The following is a 24224-nucleotide window of genomic DNA, read 5'->3' on the forward strand; positions in this document are numbered from 1 at the left end:
AATCTACAAAAAGAAAAAGGGGAAGGAAATCCAAACAGTCTTATTTGTGATCTTTTCCTGGAGTTGATCTGGTAGGACTGGATCTAAATGAACTTCTCCAGAGATTTTGTATATTTTCTAACTCCCTGCCATGCCACTACCGTCTATTCGGTTTAACTTTTTATGCCTCACCTCACAATTCTTTTCAGATTCTTTATTACTTTTATTGATTGATTGATTGATTGATTGATTGATTGATTTTTTTGGTATGTGCCCCTAGCAGGAACCGAATCCGGGACTCTCTGGTCCGCAGGCCGATGCTCCATCTGCTGAGCCAAACCGGCCAGGGCTCTTCAGATCCTTTAATTAAATAGGAAACTGATTTTGGGTATTTCTCTTAAGTATAGCAGTATCTGAAGAGCTTGAAGCATTTTTAATATGAAGAGGGCTCCCATCTCCCTGCCAGTTTTAATATCTTCTAGGTTCCGTGGTGTGGTTAATACAGTAATATACTTCAGGCACATTATGTCTTAAGTTTTCTTTAGTGAACTCATCTGTGGTCATAACCATCATCTGTAATATTTTTCCTCCTCTAGAAAATGCTGATTTCCCTGTATTAGTAATTTTAAGAAGGAACTTTTGAAACATAAGCTATATGCACATTTTAAACTACCTGACTGGTTTGACTCAGCAGTTAGAGTGTCAGCTTGCAGACCAATGAATCACAAGTTTGATTCTGGTCAAGGGCAGTACCTTGGTTGCGGTTCGTCCCTGGCCCTGATCGGGTCATGTAGGGGGCAACCAGTCGATGTGTCTCTCTAACATCAATGTTTCTTTCTCTCCCCCCACCCCCACTCTATCTGATGATAAATAGAAAAAAATCCTCAGGTGAGGATGAAAATAAATAAATTAAAAAAAATAAACTATCTTTATTCTGAAGACTTGTTTTACGAAAACAGACCTCTAAGAGAGATTTCTGAAAAGCCAGTAGAGTAAATCATAGTGGAGATATCTGACACAGACAGAAATGACAACAAACCTAGACAAACCAGCTTCAAAAGCAACATGAAAACCAGAGGGAAAATAGAACTTGGGTATAATTAATAAGTGTCACAACATTAGAAGGGAAAAGGAGCCTGTGGGAAACAGGAACCCACCCATACAGGCCTCACTCTTAGGGACTCAAGTACATAGAAGCAAGTTGTTAGGGTATTCATGGAGGTAAGATAGATAGTGGCTGTAGAAAGGAATGTGCTGAAATGAAAAAGAGAACTACAAATATTGATGGTGGTAATTAGTGCAGAGAGACAGGTGATACTGAAAATTCCAGAAAAACAGGAGTTCCCGGTTACGATCTCAGATAAAGTAGATTACAGAGCTGAAGCTATTAGGAATTTTCAGAGTGCCCCATTGAAATGTAAAAGAGAACATTACAAAATAGTAGTGCCAAGCACATCAGAGATATTACATGTTGGTGGACTAGTTAATGTGTGAATGAATGATTATCTGAACAACAGAAAAACAAAATAGATAGAAAAGTAGTGAAACTCAACAGACTAACAATAATGCAGTATAACTGATGTATGTAGAAAATGGATTGAGGGTGTACAGTCTGTCAAAAAATAAGGCTACCAGAAGTAGAAAAGGTTGGAATGTTGTATAACTCATAAGTAATTGGGGAAAATTATAGACAACTTTTCTGAACTGAAAGACCATTATCAGTATGGCTATTGAGAGCATGTGGAGTTCCACATAGGAGCTGTTTTTGAAGAGAAAAAAAAACCCTTTCTTGGCACCTGTTTGTTAAATTTAAAACCTAACATAAAAGGTAAGTGATTTCCAGCAGGAAAAAGAAAGTCTTAAAATGTAATAGTAAAACAATTTGGATCCTTGGACTTTGAAGAATGAAAAAACCCACAAGAAGCCAAGAGAAAGCATTAGGTTTCTGGTAACAGACTGTGCAATTTCCTACAGGTGGAGACGTTTTGAAAACACTCACAAAAAGTAATAAAACTTTGAAAGAACCATATTAAAGGACATTTAACTGTTGGTATATAATAAAGAAATAAAATTAAGCAAGTCTTCAGACTAGCATTGTCCAATGGAACTTTCTGCAGTGATAAAATTCCAAACCTGTGCTGTCTATTACAGTAGTATTTGAGCCCTTGAAATGTGGCTGGTGGGATAGAAAAACTGTAATTTTATTTACTTTTAACTTAAATTTAAATGGGCACATGTGGCTAGTGGCTATGGTACTAGACAGTACAGCTTTAGACTATGGTACATATTGCAAAGTGCCCACATGGGTTCATAAGATATTTCAGCTTTACCAGGTAGAATGAAGTGGGAAGGAGAGTAGTAAGCAAGCAGAGTAAGACCAGCCTGACAATGAAAATTTTATGTCACTCCAGAATTTATAACTTAATTTAGTAGATGAACATAATTATCAAATTATGCTAATGTTTTCAGATTAGAAAAGTCAATAGAAAAAAGCAAATCACAGACATTAGAAAAAGTATAGAAGGTATATAACAAACTGTTACTAGTGTTACCTCTGTGGAGGAGTGTGTTATTTAGGAAGAATAAAAGAAAATTTCTGCTTTTTAACTCTCTCTCTCTCTCTCTCTCTCTCTATATATATATATATATATATATATATATTTTTCCCTTTATTGATTTTAGAGAGGAAGAGAGAAGGAGAGAGAGATAGAAACATCCATGAGAGAGAACATCGATTGGCTACCTCCTGCATGCCCCCCACTGGGGATTTGGCCCACAACCTGGGCATGTGCCCTGACCGGGAATTGAATTGAACCAGTGACCACTTGGTGCATGGGTCAATGCTCAACCACTGAGCCATACCACCGGGCTATTTTATTTTATTGTATTAATTTATTTTTATTACAAATATTTCTCCTTTTTCCCTGATTAACACCCTCTTCCTGATCCTGCCCCTCCCCCCCCGCATCATTGTCTGTGCCCATTGGTTACACATATGTGCATACAAATTCTTTGATTTATCTCTCCCCCCTTACATCCCCTTTTTCCAAGGTTTGTCAGTTTGTACTCTACTACTATGTCTCTGGGTCTATTTTGTTCATCAGTTTATTTTGTTCATTATATTCCACAAATAATTGAGATCGTATGATATTTGTCTTTTTCTAATTGGCTTATTTCGCTTAGCATAATACTCTTCAGGTCCCTTTGGTCTCAAAGGATAAGAGATCTTTCTTTCTGGCAGCTGCATAGTATTCCATTGTGTATATATAGCACAGCTTTTTTATTCACTCATCTATTGATGGACACTTGGGCTGTTTCCAGATCTTAGCAATTGTAAAGTAAATAGTGTTGCTGTGAATGTAAGGGTACATATATACATTCTGATTGGTGTTTCTTACTTCTTAGGATATGTTCTTAGAAGTGGGATCATTGGGTCAAATGGCAGTTCGATATTTAATTTTTTAAGGAAACATCTACTGTTTTCAATAGTGGCTGTACCAGTCTGCATTCCCACCAGCAGTGTACTAGAGTGCCCTTTTCTCCACAACCTCACCAGCACTTGTTTGATGATTTGTTGATGGCAGCCATTCTGGCACGTGTGAAGTAATACTTCATAGGCGTTTTAATTTGCATCTCTTTGATGATTAGTGACGTTGAGCATTTTTTCATATATCTCTAGGCCATTTGTATGTCCTGTTTGGAGAGGTGTCTATTTAGGTCCTCTACCCTTTTTTTTTTATCCTCATCCGAGGACATTTTTCTATTTTTTATTCAGTTAGAGTGGGAGGGAGAGAGAGAGAAGGAGAAACATCGAAGTAAAAGGGACACATCAAGTGGCTGCCTCCCACATGACCCAACTAGGGCTGGGGACAAAATGCAACCGAGGTACATGCCCTTAGCGGAAACTGAACCCCGGTCTCTGGACCACAGGCCAGCATTCTAACCACTGAGCAAACCGGACAGGACTACCCTTTTTAATTGGATTATTTATCTTCCTGTTGTTTAGTTGTATGAGTACTCTATATATTTTGGAAATCAACTCCTTATCTGATGTATCATTGGCAATTATGCTGTCCTATATAGTGGGTTCCCTTTCGATTTCTTTTTCTTTTATCCTCACCTGAGGATTTTTTTTGTTCAGACAGAGTGGGAGGGAGGGAGAGAGAGAGAAACATTGACGTGAAAGGGACACATCGAGTGGTTGCCACCCACATGACCCAACCAGGGACAGGGACAAACTGCAAGCGAGGTACATGCCCTTAGCGGGAAAAGAACTCAGGTCTCTCTGGACCACAGGCCGACGCTCTAACCGCTAGGCCAAACCAGCCAGGGCTCCCTTTCAATTTTGATGCTTGTTTCTTTTGCTGTGCAGAAGCTTTTTAGTTTGATGTAGTCCCATGTGTTTTTTCCTTTGTTTTTCTTAGGCATTGTATCAGTGAAAATTCTGCTGCATGTGATGTCTGAAATTTTGTTGCCTATATTTTCTTCTAAGATTTTTATGGATTCGCAAGTCACATTAAGTCTTTTATCCATTTTGAGTTTATTCTTGTGTATGGTTTAAGTTGGTGGTCTAGTTTCATTTTTTTTTTGCACGTAGCTGTTCAATTTTCCCAATACCATTTATTGAAGAGGCTGTCTTTACTCCATTGTATGTTCTTGCCACCTTTGTGAAATATTAATTGAGCATAATGTCTTCAGTCAATTTCCAGGTTCTCTGTTCTGTTCCATTGATCTCTATGCCTGTTCTTGTGCCAGTACCAGGCTGTTCTGATTATTGTGATTCCTCCTACTTTGTTCTTCTTTTTCAAGATTGCGGTGGCTATTCGGGGTCTTTTTTGGTTCCATATGAACTTCTGAAGTATTTGTTCTAGTTCTGTGAAATATGTCATTGGTATTTTAATGGGAATTGCATAGAATCTATAGATTGCTTTGGGTAGTATGGACATTTTAATGATGTTAATTCTTCCAATTCATGAACAAGGTATATTCTTTCACTTTTTTATATCTTCCTTTATTTCTCTTTTCAATCCCCTGTAGTTTTCTGAGAACAGGTCTTTTACTTCTTTGGTTAAGTTTATTCCAAGGTATCTTAGTTTTTTTGCTGCAATGGTAAATGAGATTTTTTAGTTTCTCTTTCTGTGAGTTTTTTATTGGTATACAAGAATACCATTATTTATTTTAAAAAAATTCTTTTTTCAGTCCTCACCTGAGGACATTTTTGCATTTATCTTCAGATAGAGTGGGAGGGAGGGGGAGAGAGGGTGAGAGAGAGAGAAGCATCAATGTGAGAGGGACACATTGACTAGTTGCCTCCCGCATGACCCAACCAGGGCTGGGGATGAACTGCAATCGAGGTATGTGCCCTTGACCAGAATCGAACCCGCGACTCATTGGTCTGTGGGCTAATGCTCTAACCACTGAGCACAACCAGCCAGGGTGCTATCAATTTCTTGATGTTAATTTTGTATCCTGCTACTTTGCCAAATTTATTTATTAGCTATAGATTTTTGATGGAGTCTTTAGGGTTTTCTATGTACAATATGTCATCTGCAAATAACAAAAGTTTCAATTCCTCCTTTCCTATTTGGATTCTTTTAATTTTCCTTCTTGTCTAATTTCTGTGGCTAAGACTTCCAGTACTATGTTAAATAAGAGTGGCGTAAATGGACATCCCTGTCTTGTTCCTGTTTTTAAGGGAAATGCTTTTAGCTTTTGCCCGTTGAGTATGATGTTGGCTGTAGGTGTTTCATATATGGCCTTACTATGTTGTGATATGATCCCTCTATTCCCACATTGCTGAGTGTTTTTATCAGAAATGGGTGCTGGATTTTGTCGAATGGTTTTTCAGCATCTATTGATGTGATCGTATGGTTTTTATCTTTCATTTTGTTTATGTCATGTATCACATTTACTGATTTGTGAATATTGTACCAGCCTTGCATCCCTGGGATGAATCCCACTTGGTGATGGTGAATAATTCTTTTGATGTAAGTAGGCCCTCATTTATCACGGTTAATCAGTTCCAGACTCTACTGCGATAAATGAATTTCCACGTAGTAGGATTCTTTATTTTTATACAGCTGTTCCTGCCATTTTGCTCTTTGACCTTCATGGCTTCACTCTGTCATGATTTTTTCAAATACTAAAAACTATGGTAGAGTGAAGCCGCGAAAGTCGAAGCACCAAGGGCGAGGGATGACTGTATTGCTGAATTCGATTTACTAATAGTGTGTTAAGGATTTTGGCATCTGTGTTCATCAGGGATATAGGCCTATAGTTTTTATTCTTTGTAGTGTCTTTATCTAGTTTTGGGATTAGAATTATGCTGGTCTCATAAAACGAGTTTGGAAGTCTTCCTTCTTCTTGGAATTTTTGGAATAGTTTGAGAAGAATGGGTGTTAGATCTTCTTTTAAAGTTCGATAAAACTCCCCGGTGAAGCCGTCTGGGCCCAGGCTGTTTGCTGGGAGAGTCTTAATTACATCTTCAATTTCCTTAGTTGTTATTGATCTGTTCAAGTTTTCAATCTCTTCCTGGTTCACTTTTGGGAGACTGTGTGTTTCTAGAAATGTGTCCATTTCACCTAGGTTGTCCACTTTATTGGCATATAATTGTTCATAGTACTTATTAATGATCCTTTATATTTCTGTGTGTTGGTTGTTATTTCTCCTCTTTTGTTTCTGACTTTGTTTATTTGGGTTCTCTCTTTTTGTTTCTTGGTTTGTCTGGCTAATGGCCCATCAATCTTGTTTATCTTTTCAAAGAATCAGCTCTTGGTTTCATTGATCTTTTGAATTGATTTTTACTTTCTATGTCATTTGTTTCTGCTCTGACCTTTACTATTTCTCTTCTACTTGCTCTAGGTTTTTCTTTTTGTTTCCTTTCTAGTTCTTTAAGTTGTAGGGTTAGAAAGTCAATTAGAAATTTTTTTTTTTTTAATTCTCACCCGAGGACATTTTTTCCATTTTTTGTTCAGATAGAGTGGAAGGAAGAGAGAGAGAGAGAAACATCGATGTGAAAGGGACACATCGAGTGGCTGCCACCCGCATGACCCAACCAGGGCCAGGGACAAACTGCAACCGAAGTACGTGCCCTTAGCGGAAACCGAATCCAGGTCTCTCTGGACTGCAGGCCGACGCTCTGACCACTGAGCCAAACTGGCCAGGGCTTTTTTCTTAAGGTAGGCCTGTGGTGCTATGAACTTCCTTCTCAGGGCTGCTTTTGCTACGTCCCATAGATTTTATATTGTTGTGTGTTCATGTTCATTTTAATTGATTTGCAGGTAGTTTTTAATTTCTTCCGTGATCTCCTTGGTAACCAATTTGTTGTTTAATAACATGCTATTTAGCCTCCATGTGTTTGAATGTTTTTGCGTATTTTTGTTGTAATTGATTTCTAGTTTCATGCTGTTGTGATGTGAGAAGATGCTTGATATGATTTTAATCTTCTTGAACTTGTTGAGACTTAGTTTGTGTCCTAACATGCAGTCTGTCTTTGAGAATGTTCCATATGCACTTGAGAAGAATGTTAATTCTGCAGTTTTGGGGTGTGATTCTCTGTAGATATCTATTAAATCCATTTGATCTAGTGCATCATTTAGAGTCTCTGTTTCCTTGTTAATTTTTTGTCTAGAAGACCTATCCAGTGATGTCAGCAGGGTGTTGAAGTTCCCTGTTATGATTGTATTGCTGTTGATTTTTCTGTTGAAGTCCTCCAGAAGTTTGTTGTTTTTTTTTAAATCCTCACCCAAGGACATTTTTTCCATGTTTTGTTCAGAGAGAGAGAGAGAGTGAGAGAAAGAGAAACATCGACATGAAAGGGATACATTGAGTGGCTGCCACCCGCATGACCAACCAGGGCCAGGGACAAACTGCAACCAAGGTACGTGCCCCTAGCAGGAACCAAACCCGAGTCTCTCTGGACCACAGGCCGATGCTCTAACCACTGTGCCAAACTGACCAGGGCTCCTTCAGAAGTTTTTAAATATATTTTGGTGCTCCTGCGTTGAGTGCATATATGTTTACCAAGGTTATATCTTCGTGTTGGATAGATCCTTTCAATATTATTAAGTGGCCTTCTTTGTCTCTAGTTATGGCCTTCATTTTGAAATTTATTTTATTTATTTATTTTTTTATCCCCACCTGAGGACATTTTTCTACTTTTTGTTCAGATAGAGTGGGAGAGAGAGAGAGAGAGAAACATTGACGTGAAAGGGACACATTGATTGGTTGCCACCCGCAAGACCCAACCAGGGCTGGGGACAAACTGCAACCGAGGTACGTACCCTTAGCGGGAACTGAACCCAGATCTCTCTGGATCACAGGCCGACGCTGTAATTGTTGCTGAGCCAAACTGGCCAGGGCTGAAATTTATTTTATCAGATATGAGTATTGCTACCCCAGCTTTTGTTTTCCTTTTTGTTTGCTTGGAAGATTTTTTTTTTTTTTATCCCTTCACTTTCAACCTATGTGAGTCTTTAGTTGTGAGGTGGGTCTTTTGTAAACAACATATATGTGAGTCATGCTTTGTAATCCAATCAGCTACTCTGTATCTTTTGTTCGGAGCATTCAATTCATTTACATTTAAGGTTATTATTGATATGTACTCATTTATTGCCATTTTTGTTTAGTGTGGTTATATTTTCCTTCCTGTTTCTTCTACTAATTACAGCAGTCCTTTGAACACTTCTTGCAGTGCTAATTTGGTGCTAATATAGTGCCTTAGTCTTTTTTGTCTGAGAAGCTCTTTATTTTACCTTCCATTTTGAATGATAGCCTTGCTGGATAGAGTAGTCTTGGATTCAGATTTTTGTTTTCCATTACCTTGATTACGTCATGCCATTCCCTTCTGGCATGTTTCTGTTGAGAAGTCAGCTGATAGCCTTATGTGGGTTTCTTTGTATGTAACCTGTTGCTTATCTCTTGCTGCCTTTAGGATTCTCTGTCTTGAATTTTTGGCATTTTAATTATTATGTGTCTTGTTGTGTGCCTGTTTGGGTTCTTCTTACTTGGGGTTCTCTGTGCTTCTTGAACTTGAATGTCTTTTTCCTTCACCAAGTTAGGGAAAGTTTTTGTCACTAGTTCTTCAAATATATTCTCTAACCCTTGCTCCTTTTCTTCTTCTTCTGGCACTCTCCTATGATGCAGATGTTATGGCATTTCATGTTGTCCAAATGTTCTCTTAGGCTGTCTTCTTGCTTTTTCATTGTTTTTTTCTTTTTGGTTCTCTGATTGGGTGATTTTTTCTACTCTCTCTTTTTTTTTCCCCATTTATCTTCATATAGAGGGGGAGTGGAGTGAGAGAGAGAGAGAGAGAGAGAGAGAGAGAGATCAATGTGAGAGAGGCACATCAATTGGTTGCCTCCTGAATGACCCCAACCAGGACCAGTGACTGAACTGCAATTGAGGTATGTGCCCTTGACCAGAATCAAACCTGACACTCTTTGGTCTACAGCCGACATTCTAACTGCTGAGCCAAACTGGCCAGGGCTACTCTGTCTTCTAATTCACTGTTCCAGTCCTTGGCTTTCTCTACTCTGCTGGTTATTCCTTCCAATGTATTCTTTATTTCTGCTATGTCATTCTTCATTTCCAGTTGGTTGGTTTTCAATATTTCTATATCTTATGTTGTTGAGCTTCCTCATGATTGTTACTCTGAACTCTCCCTCCGATATCTTGCTTAATTCCATGTCATTTATTTCTTCTGTAGAATTATCTTGTTCTTTTATTAAGGATTTGTTTTACCATCTTGGCTGTCTTAGTGGGTTTGCGAGCCTACCACATTTTTCCTGTGGGTGTTGGAATTCTGCTGGTTGTGGCTCCCATTCAGCAGTTCTCAACTGTGGGTCGTGACCCCTTTGGGAGTTGAACAACCCTTTCATAGGGGTCACCTAAGATATAACAGTAGCAAAATTACAGTTATGAAGTAGCAATGAAAATAATTTTATGGTTGGGGGTCACCACAACATGAGGGTCACGGCATTAGAAAGGTTGAGAACCACTGGGTTAGAGCACTGGCCTGTGCATGGAAGGGTCATGGGTTCCATTCCCATCAAGTGCACGTGCCTGGGTTGCAGGTTCCATTTCAGGCTCTGGTCAGGGTGTATGCAGGAGGCAGCCAATTAATGTATCTGTCACACATCAATGTTTCTCTCTTTTGCTCTCCTTCCTTTCCTCCCTCCATCCCTTCCACTCCTTTTAAAAATCAATGGAAAAAATATCCTTGGGTGAGGATTAACCAAAAAATAAATTAAACAGATAATGAGTTAATAAGTTATAGAACTGAATATAGCAAGAAAGGTAAAACTAAGTGACAGTCATAATTCAAGAAATTTCACCTTTTTTCTCCTTATAAAAATGGATGTAAAAGAACTTTGGAAACAAGTTTGGGCTGGAGTCTTTCAGGGAGCACAGTCAATAGTCCTCTTTTTCTTACTTATGTTCTGAATATTGAGAGATAATTCAAGAGTTGCATAAGAATCCTAAAACTCATCTTTATTAGTGATAGAGGCCTAGCTGGAGGCCATGCATTAGTGTACAAGCCAAACAGGTTTGATAACTGCACTCTAGAATTAGACTCACCAGCCACCCTGCCCCAGGCAGCATTGGCCCCTTGTGGTGTGGAGGAAACCAGCGAGCTTGGGGTTCTTTGTAGAAACCCTAGGGTGGAGCTGAGTTGAGCATGCTACATTTATTCTTCCTAAATTTAAATTTTTTAGGGAAAAACTCTTCTAGAAACCACAGTAGAGGGGAAAGGTGTTTCCCTCTAATCATAAGTGCTATATATTCACTGTCGGAAAGAAACCTAGCATAAGGAAGAAAATGCACATTGGCCCTGATCAATTGCTCATAGGGTTGGAGCATTATCCCAATAAGCCAAGGTTGAGGGTTCAGTCCCTGGTCAGGACACATACAAGAATCAGCCAATGTATGAATGGGTGGTACAACAGGTCGGTGTTTCTCTCTCTCAAATCAATAAATTTAAAAAAAGAAAAAGACAATGCCTGTGGTCATAAATTCACACCTAGAGATAACCACTGTTAACATTTTGGTTAACAAAATGTGTCTATCCTTCAAGACTACATGTTATATAGCTAAGTTTTAAGCAAAAATGGTATTGTATATATGTATACGTATAGTATGATAATTTTCAAACCTAACCAAATAGTGGTAAATGTAACTCAAAATTGTTCTGTACCTCCCCACAGCAACATGAGTGTAGGGGGCATGCCTTGTGGAGCTGCCCAGCTCAGGGGATATCTTCTTTGGAAGTTTTCCTGGTTCTCATACCTGGACCCATAGCAGCTGAGCCTCTACTCCCTGACTTTGCTTCTTAGTCCGCAGCTTGCTGATCCAGGGGCACATACCTGGCCCAAGCTTGGTTTGTCAGAATTCTTTTTCTCCCGAGAATTTGGAATTTTGAATTGAAAGATATTGGAACTCATTGTAGCCAAATCATATTAAGTCCTAGAACTTTATTTGAGGTGTCTAAATCTGCTTTGGTTCCTACTTTGAAATTGAAGGATTATAGGTGGAGCACAAGAGGATTTTTAGGGCATTGAAACTACTTTGAATGATATTATAATACATAATCATACATTTTTCCAAATCCAAAGAATGTATAGTACCAACAGTGAACTCTAGTGTGAACTATGGACTTTGGGTGATAATGATGTGTAGGTTCATCAGTTGTAATAAATGTACCACTCTGGTGGGGAAGCTATAAATGTGGGGGCAGAAGCATATGGGAAATTTCTGTACCTTCCTCTCAGTTTTGCTGTGAACCTAAGACTACTCTAAAAAACATGAAGTCTTAAAAAAAACTGAAACAACAAATTTGTTGATAGCTTACAAAAATAATTGTCTTAGTGTCAATCTTAGAAACTTAAAAAAAAGCCTGGCTGCTGTGTCTCAGTGGATTGAGTGTCGTCTCATGGACTGAGAGGTCCTGGTTGGATTCCTGGGCAGGGCACATGCCCAGGCTGTGGGCTCGATCCCAGTAGGGGGCGTGCCAGGAGGCAGTTGATCCATGTTTCATCAATGTTTCTATGTCTCCCTCTCTCAAAAAATCAATAAAAACATATTTTTAAAAAAGATGTTTCTGAGTAACCTGTTGTGGAAAAAGGCATTCAGCATTGAGGTTAAATTTTAAAATTAAAATTAGCTTACTACCAGTAGGTGAAATGTAAGGATTCAAGAAAAGAGCTATTTACTGCACGATTTCAAGAAATATTTTGAATATGGCAGGTCTTCTACATTTTTTTCAATGAAATATGCTCATTTCAGTTTAGTGCTTCTCAGTGGTTTACAAGAGCAGCCCCACCCCCCAGATTGCGCTTTGGAAAATTGTGAGGGTAGAGGGTATTTTGATCACCACATAGATAGGGATGCTGCTGACTAGATATCCTGCAATGTCTAAGACAGTCCAAGTCAGTGAAGATTTGTTCTGCATCCCCCCTGATTTTGTATATTCCCCCCAAGCTAACCCCCCTACAAATATAAATGATAGTTTTTAGTGCATATTAATACTAAAACATCTTCACAAGAAATCGAACAAAATGCTTATTAAGTTAGAAGATGGTTGTTGTCTTAGTTTTCTATTGCTGCTTTACAGAATATCACACACTTAGCTACTTAAAACAATGCTTATGTATTGTCAGCTCATGGTTCTGTAAGTCAAAAGGTTGGATTTTCTGTTCAGGGTCTTACAAGACAGAAATCAAGGCATCAGCCAGGCTGACTCTGGGGTCTTCAGGAAGAAACTACTTCTCAGCTCATTTAGCTTGTTGGCAGAATCCTGTTGTTCCTTGTTGTAAGTCTGAAGTCCCCATTTCCTTGCTGGCTGTCAGCTAGAGGTCACTCCTAGCTCCTAGAGGCTGCTCTCCAGTCTTTGCATATGGCCCCCTCCATCTTCAAAGCCAACAACGACTCATAGAATCCTTCTTGTTCTTTGAATATCTCTGACTCCCCTTCTGCCACTAGCTAGAGAAAACTGCTTTTATTTTATTTTATTTATTTATTTATTTTATCCTCACCCTAGGACATTTTTTCGTTTTTTGTTCAGATAGAGTGGGAGGGAGAGAGAAGAAGAGAGAGAGAGAGAGAGAGAGAAACATTGACGTGAAAAGGACACATCGAGTGGCTGCCACCCACATGACCCAACCAGGGCTGGGGACAAACTGCAGCCAAGGTATATACCCTTAGTGGGAACCGAACCTGGGTCTCTCTGGACTGCAGACCAACGCTCTAACCACTGAGCAAAACTGGCCAAGGCGAAACCTGCTTTTAAAGGGATCACATGGTGGGATCAGGCCTACCCTTATAATCTCCATACCTTAAAATAAGTTGATTTGGGACTTCAATTACATTTGCAAAATCCCTGTACTGAAGTACCTAGATTAGTGTTTAATTGCATAACCAAGGAACAGGAATCTTGGGGAAATAAATAGCTTTAGAATTCTGCCTACCACCGTTGGTATGAAGAGGGAACCTAAGTGAAATAAAGATATCATCTCAAAATAATTGAGTAATTTGTTCACTCCGCACATTCTGTTCTATAGGTATTACAGCATTTCCAGGTTGCACATTTAGTTTAAAAGTGTTTCAGTGCAATAGTGTTGTTATTGCAAAAGCAATGAAACATTGAAAATATGTAACAGGAAATTTAAGATCCCTGTCCAGACTTTAGTTATTAAGATAGTGGAGATGTGTGACATGCAGGGAATTTACTGGATTTCTTTAATCTGGACTATTTTAATAATATTTCATATTATTTCCTTTTGGAGGGATCGCTGTAATTTTTATGTTTTATCCTAAAGCTATCTCCAGTCTATTACAAAACTGCTTTTATTGTCTCTTGGGTTACTGGTTTTCCTTATCTTCTATTCCTTATCGCACCAATCAAAGACAATGTTCTCCATGGTCTTTTTACAAACTAGACAGATTGTATGTCTCAGCGGGATTTAAGGCAGAAGGATGTTTTCTGTGATAGTTGCTTCTTACCCCATCCCATGATATAACCTAGGGGACTATTTTGACACCACACTTAGAAATATATAGGATCCAGCTGATTTGCAATAATATTGTACCTCCTCATTTTCTCTACTTCGACTGGTATTTACTTTGGCATATCATTCCACTTCACTTAAGATTACATTCTTATTTTCACTATTATCTCTCTTTTTTAAAAAAAAGTTATTGATTGATTTTGAGAGAGAGAGAGAGAGAGATATTGATTTGTTTTTCCACTTATCCATCCATTCATTGATTGATTCTTGTATGTGCCCTGACCAGGGATCAAACCTACAACTTTGGCATATCAGGATGATGCTCTGACCAACTGAACTACCTCACCAGGGCTATTTTTCTATACTTTTGCAAAGTAGTTTCTTATATTTTTATTTTTAAATTCCAACATTCATTATAAGTAGGTATATATATCTGATTGCTTCATTATGTCATATGTTGTTCCCAAATATTTATATACTGAAATGCATATTTTTAAAAATAAATTACTTTCTATATTCTTTACATGACAGGACATTGTATTTTTCTGAAAATTTTTGTGTAGGTAGGTTATATCATCTGTGAATTGCACTTCAGGGTAGAAAAGGAGGCATTATAAAGTGTATGTGATTAAAAGAGGGAGATTGGGTCTAATAGGACTAAGACCCACAGTTCCGTCATGTAAAGAAAACAAGATAGCCCTCCAGCACCATCTATATCCTTTCCTGCAATGTGCTATTGTTAATTGAAGCTTGGATGTCTTGCCACAGATATTCATAGAATTGGTTTTCAAGCATGGTATTTTTTGTTGTTTTTTTGTGTGTGTGTGTGTGGCACGTGCCCCTAATGGGAACCGAACCCGGGACTCTCTGGTCCACAGGCCGACGCTCAACCGCTGAGCCAAACTGGCCAGGGCGAGCATGTTTTAATTTATGTCTTCCATTCCTTGTTTTAATAATCTACATATATCATTTAGTTTTCTCCAACTTTGCAGCAGGAGGCTCAGCTTGTCTCGTAAAATTTATACATTTGAGATTCTTAGCAGTGTTTTCTTTTGGAAAAGATTATAAGATTTGTAGTATAGTAATTTTTATCAGTTATCAATAAATTTGTGGAGCCTGATTTTTTTAATCTAAGTCTCTCCCCCCCCCCCCCAAAAAAAACAACTTAGTGAAATACCATAGTCTCCCCTTATCCACAGGGGATGATTCCCAATAGATGCCTGAAACTGAAGATGGTACCAAACCTACAGATACTATTTTTTCCTATACATACGCACCTTTTCATGTAAAGGAGGTACTTTATAGCTTCTGTTTGGCATATTTGAATTATTATTACTCTTGTGCTTTGAGGCCATTAATAAGTAAAACAAGGGCCACTTGAACACAGGCACTTCGATACCACAATAGTTGATCTGATAGCCCAGATGGCTACTAAGCGACTAATGGGCAAGTAGTGTATATACAGTGTGGAGATGCTGGGCAAAGAGATGATTCACATACTGGGTACAACAGAGTGGGACAGTGAGAGATTTCATCACACCAGTCTGAACAGTGCACAACTTAAACTTTGAATTTTTCATGGAATTTTCTTTTAATATTTTCAGACTGCAGTTGACCGTGGGTAATTGAAACCATGGATAAGGGGGGACTACTGTGATTGTTATAGAGCAGTCTTATCAAGTGTGTTTTAGATGAGCTAAATCATTTTGATAAGATAATTAGATAAGATAATCAAATTGTGGGCTCTGTAGATATAAAACTACTGTACAGTTGAATACCATGATAGAAAAATCAACAGTGGAAATAAAGTCTAGATTCTTGATCCTAGACATCACTTAATACCTTAGGCAAATTGTGCAGCCTCTCTGAGCCTCGGTTTTCTCATCTGCCTGTGGAGATATCTGTCTTGCCTATCTACTAAGGTAATTGCTAGGCTCAAACAACACAAAGACTGCTAGGGAAAAGTAATTCTAAAACGCACTACAAGGCTGATAGGTCTTACCACCTGATTTAAAGCAATGCCGTATATAGGATTAATTGGAAGGAGATTTAGAAGAACCTAATTGGCCCATTGGATGGCCATTGAAATGAAGAGAGAGCAATCTCATCCCAGGTACTGGAATTAAAAAAAAATAACAAAAAACAGGGACAACAAATGCCAGAAGTATTGTCAAGACTTGGAAACCAGCTGGACTTGGAGGTGAGAGGAAGGAAAGAATGGTTGAACCTGAGAAACCAGCGGGTTGGTGTGCTAACCATTGAAGCATGCCATGTTTGAACTGCTGCTAGTGCAGGTGGATGAAGATTTCAGAGGAAGTTTGGAATGTGGGCCTGGAGCTCAGAGACATCGAGGTAGAGATTAGGCCAGGAACATCCCTGTAATGATGTGAAATGAGATAAGATAGGAATGATGGGTAGAGTTTTGTAGAATGAATAGGGCCTGCCAGGCAAAAGGGGCCAACAAAGGCTTTTCTAACCCCGTGTTCTCTAGTCTATGAACAGTTCTGTAGAATGTGAGACATGGGAAATATATACTTACTGCTCTTAGAAGTTTATATATTATAAAACACTACTTCTAATAGACTACTGGGAGAGATTTACTCCCTAGGAAATCTTCCATACATAAACAAACTAAAATGAACAAACAAAAAACTGAACAGGAATTTACATTTTGTTCAATAGCCCCTAACCAAGTTTTAAAATGGAATGTTTGTTTTTAAAATTCAATACTATTGGCAGATACTGCGTTATTCTTACTGAAAGGCTAGTTTATATGAAATAAAGCTATAATATTACTGATCTTTGCTAATTTTTTTCTCTTTTTTTCCCTAGATTTTACATTGTGCAATAGGTAAGTATAGAATTACCACCCCCCTTATTATGTACAGCGAATTGTTTTTTTCTAAAGTCATAAATAATGGGCTCTTTTGATTCTTATTAAATATTAGAAAAAATAAACTTTACTTATTATGTATGATATTGCTTAAATTGGTATGGATTTTAGTTTCTGAAATCATAAGTGCTATTTAGATGTTATCACTGAACATTTGTTAAATGTCACAGCTATTTGCTCTGTCAGTTTAGAGTCTTATCCTACCTTCTTGTTATAGGCTCATGAGAAACACAAGCATATTTATAAAAATGTGACTTGGGGTCCTGGTGCTATAGAAAGCTCTTTCTGTGATCACTGAAATGTTATATTCTCTAACCTTTAAAATGGGAGTACTGCATATATCGCCTGCATCTCAGATGAATATATAATGTATGTGAGAGAGATTGGAAACCTATAAGTATAAAGGGTTATACAATTATAAGGGATTTCTACTAAAAGCAGATATAGTGTGTTTTCTTGGGGGGAAGGGAAGGGTCATCAAATTTTGCTCTGGAACCAAGGTGGTTTCTAGTCTTGGCTGAACCCCTTTAATTAAATGGAAATCAGTTTTGGAAAGTTGACAGACCCTGTATAGTAAGCCCATAGTTGATTCTCAAAGGGCAGATTTGCAGTTGGTACTAATTCAGAAGAACTGAAGGTCTGAAAACTTGAGAACTATACATACAAACCATTATGGCCCTGATTCACAGATTTAGTGGGTTCTTAATATATTCAGGGCATCACACTTGGCACTAGAGAATTCAGAGATAGGGAAGCTTACAGTGCAGGTGGACACACGGCAAACTGTCCGCCGTGATTCTCACAGGGATCACTGTGGTACCTGGACCCATTACTTTAAAGGAACACAAAGCATCTTCATTATACAGAGTTGCACCTTGGCTCTTTTCCCAGTAGGAAGAAACCCTACAGTCAGGACTTTCTCAAATGATTTGCAGAATTTTGTATGCATGTTTCTATGTTTATTTTGGGGCTTGGTGAATAGAATTCCTAGCTTTCATTAGATTCTCGGAAGAGTATGTGATCCCAGAAGGTTAAGAATCACTGTTTCAGAACTTACGAACAATTGATTTGAAAAGGACTTGGGGACTCATCTATCACACGGCCCGCTTTCCCAGAGAAGATTAAACGATGTGGCCCAGGTCACATAGCAGTAAATGGAACCTCACTTGGAGCCAGACCATTCTGAGCCAGAACCTGTCTGACTCATTTGATTTTATGGTGAATGGCTTTAGCTGATGTATAATCTCACACACATTTTCTTTTTAATCTTTTATCTACAATTTTGAGATGAAAATAATTGTCCCTTCTTAAATGGTTAGATGAACTTTAAGCATAGGCTTGCATATTGGGAGATATATTTGGCCAGAGAGAGTTCTGGAACCACTGTAGGCCTTCTCCACATATTGAACCCTGTGCCACCATTCCCCCCAACTCTCTCAACCTTCAGCTGCCTAGAAAGCTCTTAGATGCATATGTTTTCTGAGCATGTGTACTGTTGTTATAGTTAATATTTCATTGTATTATAGTACTCACATTTCTTTTGTTTGCCTTAGAATATTCTCATATCTATTTTATTTTTCCCCTTGGAAATAAAGTATCTGACAAGAATATTTATTCATTCATACCAAGAACATTGTTGAATGCCTAGCAGAAGAGTGCCAGGCACTGTGTTGGGCAGTGGGAGTAGAGAGGTGAGCAGGCACAGTCTTGGGGCAAGGAAACTCATAGTCAGCCCCTCTGGTCCTCTTGCGGAAGGTATTCCACAGGCTAGCATCCATGTCACACTGCTCTGATGGCTTGTCAACAGGTGCCCCTGACACAGTAGATGCTTAAAAGTTCCTTCTTGTTTCCTTGTTCTGCCAGTGATTCTCTCTCCTGCATCATCACCCTTTGTCATCTACCTTTTTCTTTTCAGCTCACAAAGTGCTCAGTGCTCCACCCGAAAAATAATTTTTAACCTAACCTTTGTCTCTACATTTTAACTGGACCTTTCTCCCTTGCAGCTATAAAGTTTATGGCAGATTCTTTGCACTTCGCCACTCCCATTTATACTTAAACCCAATAGTCAGTCTTCTGTCCTCATTGTTCTACCAAAATTGCCTTTGGTCTATAATCAGCAATAGTTTCTGCCAAATTCCGAGCATGTGTGCAACTCACTGGACTTCTGAACTACATTGGGCGCCACTGATGACCCTCTCTGTGAGATCCTGCTCCTTTAGCTTTCCTTATGAAGAGTCCTCCTGCCTTTTCTTGTCCTCTTAGGTTCTTTTCTTTCTTTGGGGCTTTTCTTTCTCTCCTTGCCCTTAAATTGTGGTTGTTCCCAGGGGCTGACCTAGCTCATTGCCCTTCTGACTGAACATGTCCTTTGTAGATGATTACTTCCCTTCTCGTGATATGGGATATTTTTGACACCTACTTCTCTAACTCCTAGCCACACCTGCACGTCAGACTCCAAACTCATCCATTGACCTTCTGGGTACCCATTCCTGAATGCACACCTCCTCAGCGTGAGTCAGACTCCCAAAAGTTGTTCTGCCTCCCATATTGTCAGGAGCACCACCAGTCACCAGCCATTCAGTCATCCTTCCTAGACCTAGAGCTCATTGATGGTTCCTCCTTCTCAATTCTCCACACTCCTATCATCTGCTGGTTATCGAGTTTTGGCAATTCTGTTTTCTAAATTGCAGATTGTCCTTTTTTCTTATCCCTAGTCAGGGTCTCAGTATGTGTCATCTGGACTCCCGTATGGGTCTCTGAACGTCTACGCTTACAATATTAATAACAAGAGCTACATTTATTCTGTTCCAGTGCTTTACATTCATTATCTCATTTACTTCTCATTTTACAATAGACAAGACTGAGACTTAGAAGGTTTTATATCTTGCTAAAGTTCACACAGCTAATAAGCTCCACAGCCGGGAGTTAAACCCATGGCTCTGTGTCTCCAAGTCCATGCTTCATACAACCCTTGAAGGATTTAGTTAAAGGATAATTCTGAGCATGTCACTTCCCTTCTTAAATGCTTCACTGGTTTAAATTTCATGATTTGGGTCCTACCTACGTCCCCAACCATGACCATTTCCTGTCTCCTACTGCATGCTTCAGCAACCCTAACCTTCTTGTGGGTCCTCCCATGTACTGTACACTACTTCCTGCTTCTGGCTGGTGCCCAGGTTTTGCACCCTGCCTAGAGAGCAGTCCTCTGCCTGCAGCAGGCAACTGCTCACTACTCTTCCTCCCGTAAAGTCCCCTACCACCCACTGGCTACATTAGATATCATTCTTCACTGTTTCTGTAATACCCTACATCTCACTCTTTATTATATTTTCCACAGTGTATTATGGTTTGACACTGTACTTGGATCTACCAACACCACTGAATTTTTTGAGAATGAAAACAGCTACTTATGGATTTCTGTATCCCAATACCTAACTGTACATGGCACCTAGTGGGGACTCAGTGAACATTTGATCATAATCTTACCAAATTCTGGTGAAAATTTTCAAAACTTATTTCAAAATGTTTTTAGTTCCTTAAAAAAATTAGTGAGACTAGTAATAAATAAACTGTTTCTGGCATTAGCCTAAGAGAGCAATTTAAACCTTTTTCATCTCACATCTCACATAAGCTAATTGCTAACATTCTGTGGCACACCAAAACATATATTTTTTGTCAATCTGACAAAAAAATTAGGTATAATTTTGATTCATTCACACTGGATGGCTATTGTTGTGCTGCTTGCTGTCTTTTTTTTTTTTTTTCACAATCCAAGGGAAAAGAGTTCAGAGCTTCTGACTAAATAGTCAGTTATTGCATGTTTTAAAAATCATTGCGACACGCCAGTTGAAAATCGTTGGCCTAAGGCAATGCTTTATATTTTACTCCTACAACTTAAGTTTATTTCTGGGATGATGGTTTATTTTCCTGTGGCTTTTTGAAAATTTTCACTGCAACAACTTGATCTTTTGTAAACTTGTTATAGAGTCTTGAGATGGCTTTAGTTTACATGCTGTTTATGAAAAGTGTAAACTTCATTCAGACCTGGGTTGTTTACTAGCTGTGTGCCTTCTAGGCAGGAACTCAGCTTTTGTGTGCCTTTATTTCTTCATCAATAAAAGACCTTGGAGGAATGTTGTAAAAATGAAATGGGATCATGCATGAAAAGCAGCACAATGCCTGAAACAAGGTGATGTTGAAAATTACACAATAGAGAGGTGGCTGTTACTGACTTAAAGCAGTGTGATGTTACAGAATGTTAAAAGTTTCCTTCTGTCCCTAAGGTAATGTTTAATATTTAGATTTATATAAATGTAACTCTTTCATATTCTTATTTTTCTTAAATTACCATTCCAATGTAATTCAGGGCCACTTAGTCTTAGAATGGATTGCATTCTAAGCAACCTAATGGATTGCTTCTTGTTCATGGTTGTGACAATGGAACTTGGCAAAAATAGCCTCTAGAAACAGTAAACTAAAATTCCATATGAAAGGCTCTTTTCTGTGAGGAAGCCAAGCCTTCTGTCCTTGCTAATAGGTTCTCAAGCCCCAACTTCTTCACAGTAGGTTGTCTGTTCTCCATTGGTAATGCAAGAACAAAATTTCTCAAATGCTATGGTTGCAGCCCTCAACCTAAGATTTGTAGTGCTTCATAAATATTTACACAATAGTTTTCTTTTTGAAAATGAAATTTATTTATTTATTTTAGAAACCCACTTTGAGACATGTCTTTCACAAGAATATAAAGAAAAGTTGTGCTTTCTTTATTCATGTGGGACAGTTTGTATTGAGAGAAGTATAATCTATTTTTTCACATTGTCTTCAAGATTATTAGATTGTGGAAGAGCCATGTGGGATGGGGGTGGCTTCCAGGTAACTTTGGAGTATGGTTCCCCTTTGTTGGGATGGAAATTAGAGGTAGAAGGACTGGAGCTGACGATACTCTTGGCAAGATGTGACATTGTGTATTTGGTGACTCTTCATGTTGGAAGTTATACTGTCAATATAAATAACTTTGGAAGTTCTCTTTAATTGAAAACTGTAGAACAGATATCTGAACAGGAGCTCAGTCATAGCCCAGAGGGTATTATGTCTAAAGTTGAGTATTAGTACTTTGATTTATCAACAGACAAGGACAGGAGACCTTTCACTTCCATATCCTGGATTTGTGGTTTCAGATATTTGCTGTGTGTGCCAGCTTGCACTCCTCTCAAACGGATGACACCTTTTATTTAATTCTTTTCACAGGTACATTTTAAGAAATTCACAGTCACCTTAATATTAGCAGGCAGCATATGGCTCCAGGCTGGTTTTTCACATAGGTGGTAAACAAATGTTGCCAGGAAGGAAGGGGAGCAGCTGCTGGGGAGCCAAGTACCACAAGACCCCATCTTCTACCAGAAATGTTTTCCCTCCCACCAATTTGATTGAACTAGATCCTCTCTAAACTCAACATCCCCTTCCCCGCACCCCGCTCTGAGAGGGTCAAGCTGTGGTCAGTCATTTACCGTGCATTACTGTAAAGGCACTGCTGTCACTTACTCAAACCAGTCACGGCCCCTCCATGTTTTAGCAGAAGAGAGCTCTGGAGGAAGGGTAATGTTTCAGGGTTCGCTCACCTGGAATCCAGCTTTCGCCCCTCGCCCAGCCCTCATGGGTGTACCTGAGCACAAAAATGTAACTGCTTTCTTTAAACAAAAACTGCTTTCTTTGGTTCCACTTAGCTTAGTTGACATTTTAAGAATGAACTTTACCAAATAGTGAGGGAGAACAACAAGGGAAAAAGTCTCAAAAACACAAACAGTGTAATAGTAATATTCCCAAAGTATAAGTTTCTGGTCCTGGGATCTAACTCCCTTTTTGTTATGGGAGCTGACACCGTCACATGGACTTCGCTGGCTCTTGTCTGCCCTGTTCTTAGCTTGCTCAACTCTGGGGACCCCTTAAGCAGTTTGTCAGATTCACACATTGCTTTCTGCCTGGGAGCAGTGAAGGCAAGAGGAAGGAGAAACTCTTTGAAGTGGGAAAGTGGGCATAACTTTCTCAGCACCCAGCCTGTCTCCACTGCTAGGGGCTACTAAAGCTCTCTCCTGGAGAGCGGTTTGGGTGCAGTGGGGTGGTTAGATTCCTGGGTAGGAGGTTGCCAAAGCCAACCTTCACCTCCTTGCAATTCTGCTCTTGTCATTTGTTCAGTACATGGTTTTCCAGCATCCAGACACCAGTATCAAGACCATGTGACCATGTTCAAACCATCATCTCCCAAGTCAGTCAAACCCTCAGACCAGGCTGGCTTAGTCTACCTCTGCCTTGGCTCTCCATTCATTGTGTTGCTTCCTGATAAAATTTTGCCTCCTCCCCTTTACACAGGGAGAGAGGAGGAAGGAAAGATAGTTTTAGCACTTGCATCTTCTCCAGTACCCAAAGCTTCAGCCCTGTTCTTTGAATAAAACTTGCCTTTTTATACTTCCATAATTTTGTACATACAATTTCCTTTGCCTGGAATACCCAGCTCTGTTCGTTGTTTCCTGCTCTGTGTGAATGCATGGAGATAACGGGAAGGGAGAAATAGTGCATTATGAGCCCAAAGTGCCTAAGCAGGGAAGGTGGGAGACGCGCTCAGAGCTCATGTGCATCGCCTGGTTCCTGGCAAACAGTAAGCTGTAGCAACTCTTGCACTGATGAGGACTGAACAAAACCTAGCCCCTGAGGGTTTCTGTGCCCACTTGGAGTTCAGAAGGGGAAGCTGTGAAGAGAGCCTAGACCAGGGAATTTTATTCTCTGCCATCCTTGCAGCTTTGCATGGAAGCCTATTATGAGCTATTTAAAATGTCTGTAAGGCCCTGGCCAGTGTAGTCCAGTGGTTGGAGCGGTGTTCCTCACACCAAAGGGTTATGGGCTCGATTGCTGGTCAAGGGCATGTACCTAGGTTGCAGATAGGATCCCCAGGTCAGGGCGCATGTGGGAAGCAACCGATCAATGTTTGTCACATCCATATTTCTCTCTCCCCCCTCCCTCCCTTCCACTGTTTCTAATAAATAAATAAAGGAAGGAAGGAAGGAAGAATATTCTCAGGTGAGGATTAACAAAAACAATAAATAAAATGTCTATAAGAATATTATCTTCCTGTCCAGTCCATCGGGAACCAAGCTAAAGCAAACCAACCCTATAGGAAACACTACTAATTGTTATAGTAGTGTTGGCCTTCGTTTTCACATCTGAAAAACCAGGGCTTGGACTAGGTTCTAGATGGTCTCTAGCATTCCTTTGAGCTGGATGTTCTGAAGTTCCACGAAACTGTTAACTCTGATGTCACTTCAGAGATGAAAGTCAGCTGAGCACACACATTTGCTATA

The 24224-nt window shown here is 39.2% G+C and overlaps 1 protein-coding gene across 1 annotated transcript in view; it reads left to right on the forward strand.

Annotated features, from left to right (window-relative positions):
• HACD2 (3-hydroxyacyl-CoA dehydratase 2) overlaps positions 1 to 24224 on the forward strand; it is a 109169-nt gene that overhangs the window by 12048 nt on the left and 72897 nt on the right. Inside the window, exon 3 of the mRNA XM_036243281.1 lies at positions 16815 to 16833. Coding sequence (XP_036099174.1) covers positions 16815 to 16833 — 19 coding nt within the window. The remainder of the gene's footprint in view (positions 1 to 16814; positions 16834 to 24224) is intronic.

Source organism: Molossus molossus, unplaced genomic scaffold (assembly GCF_014108415.1).
Source record: "Molossus molossus isolate mMolMol1 unplaced genomic scaffold, mMolMol1.p scaffold_m16_p_5, whole genome shotgun sequence".
NCBI lineage: Eukaryota > Metazoa > Chordata > Mammalia > Chiroptera > Molossidae > Molossus > Molossus molossus.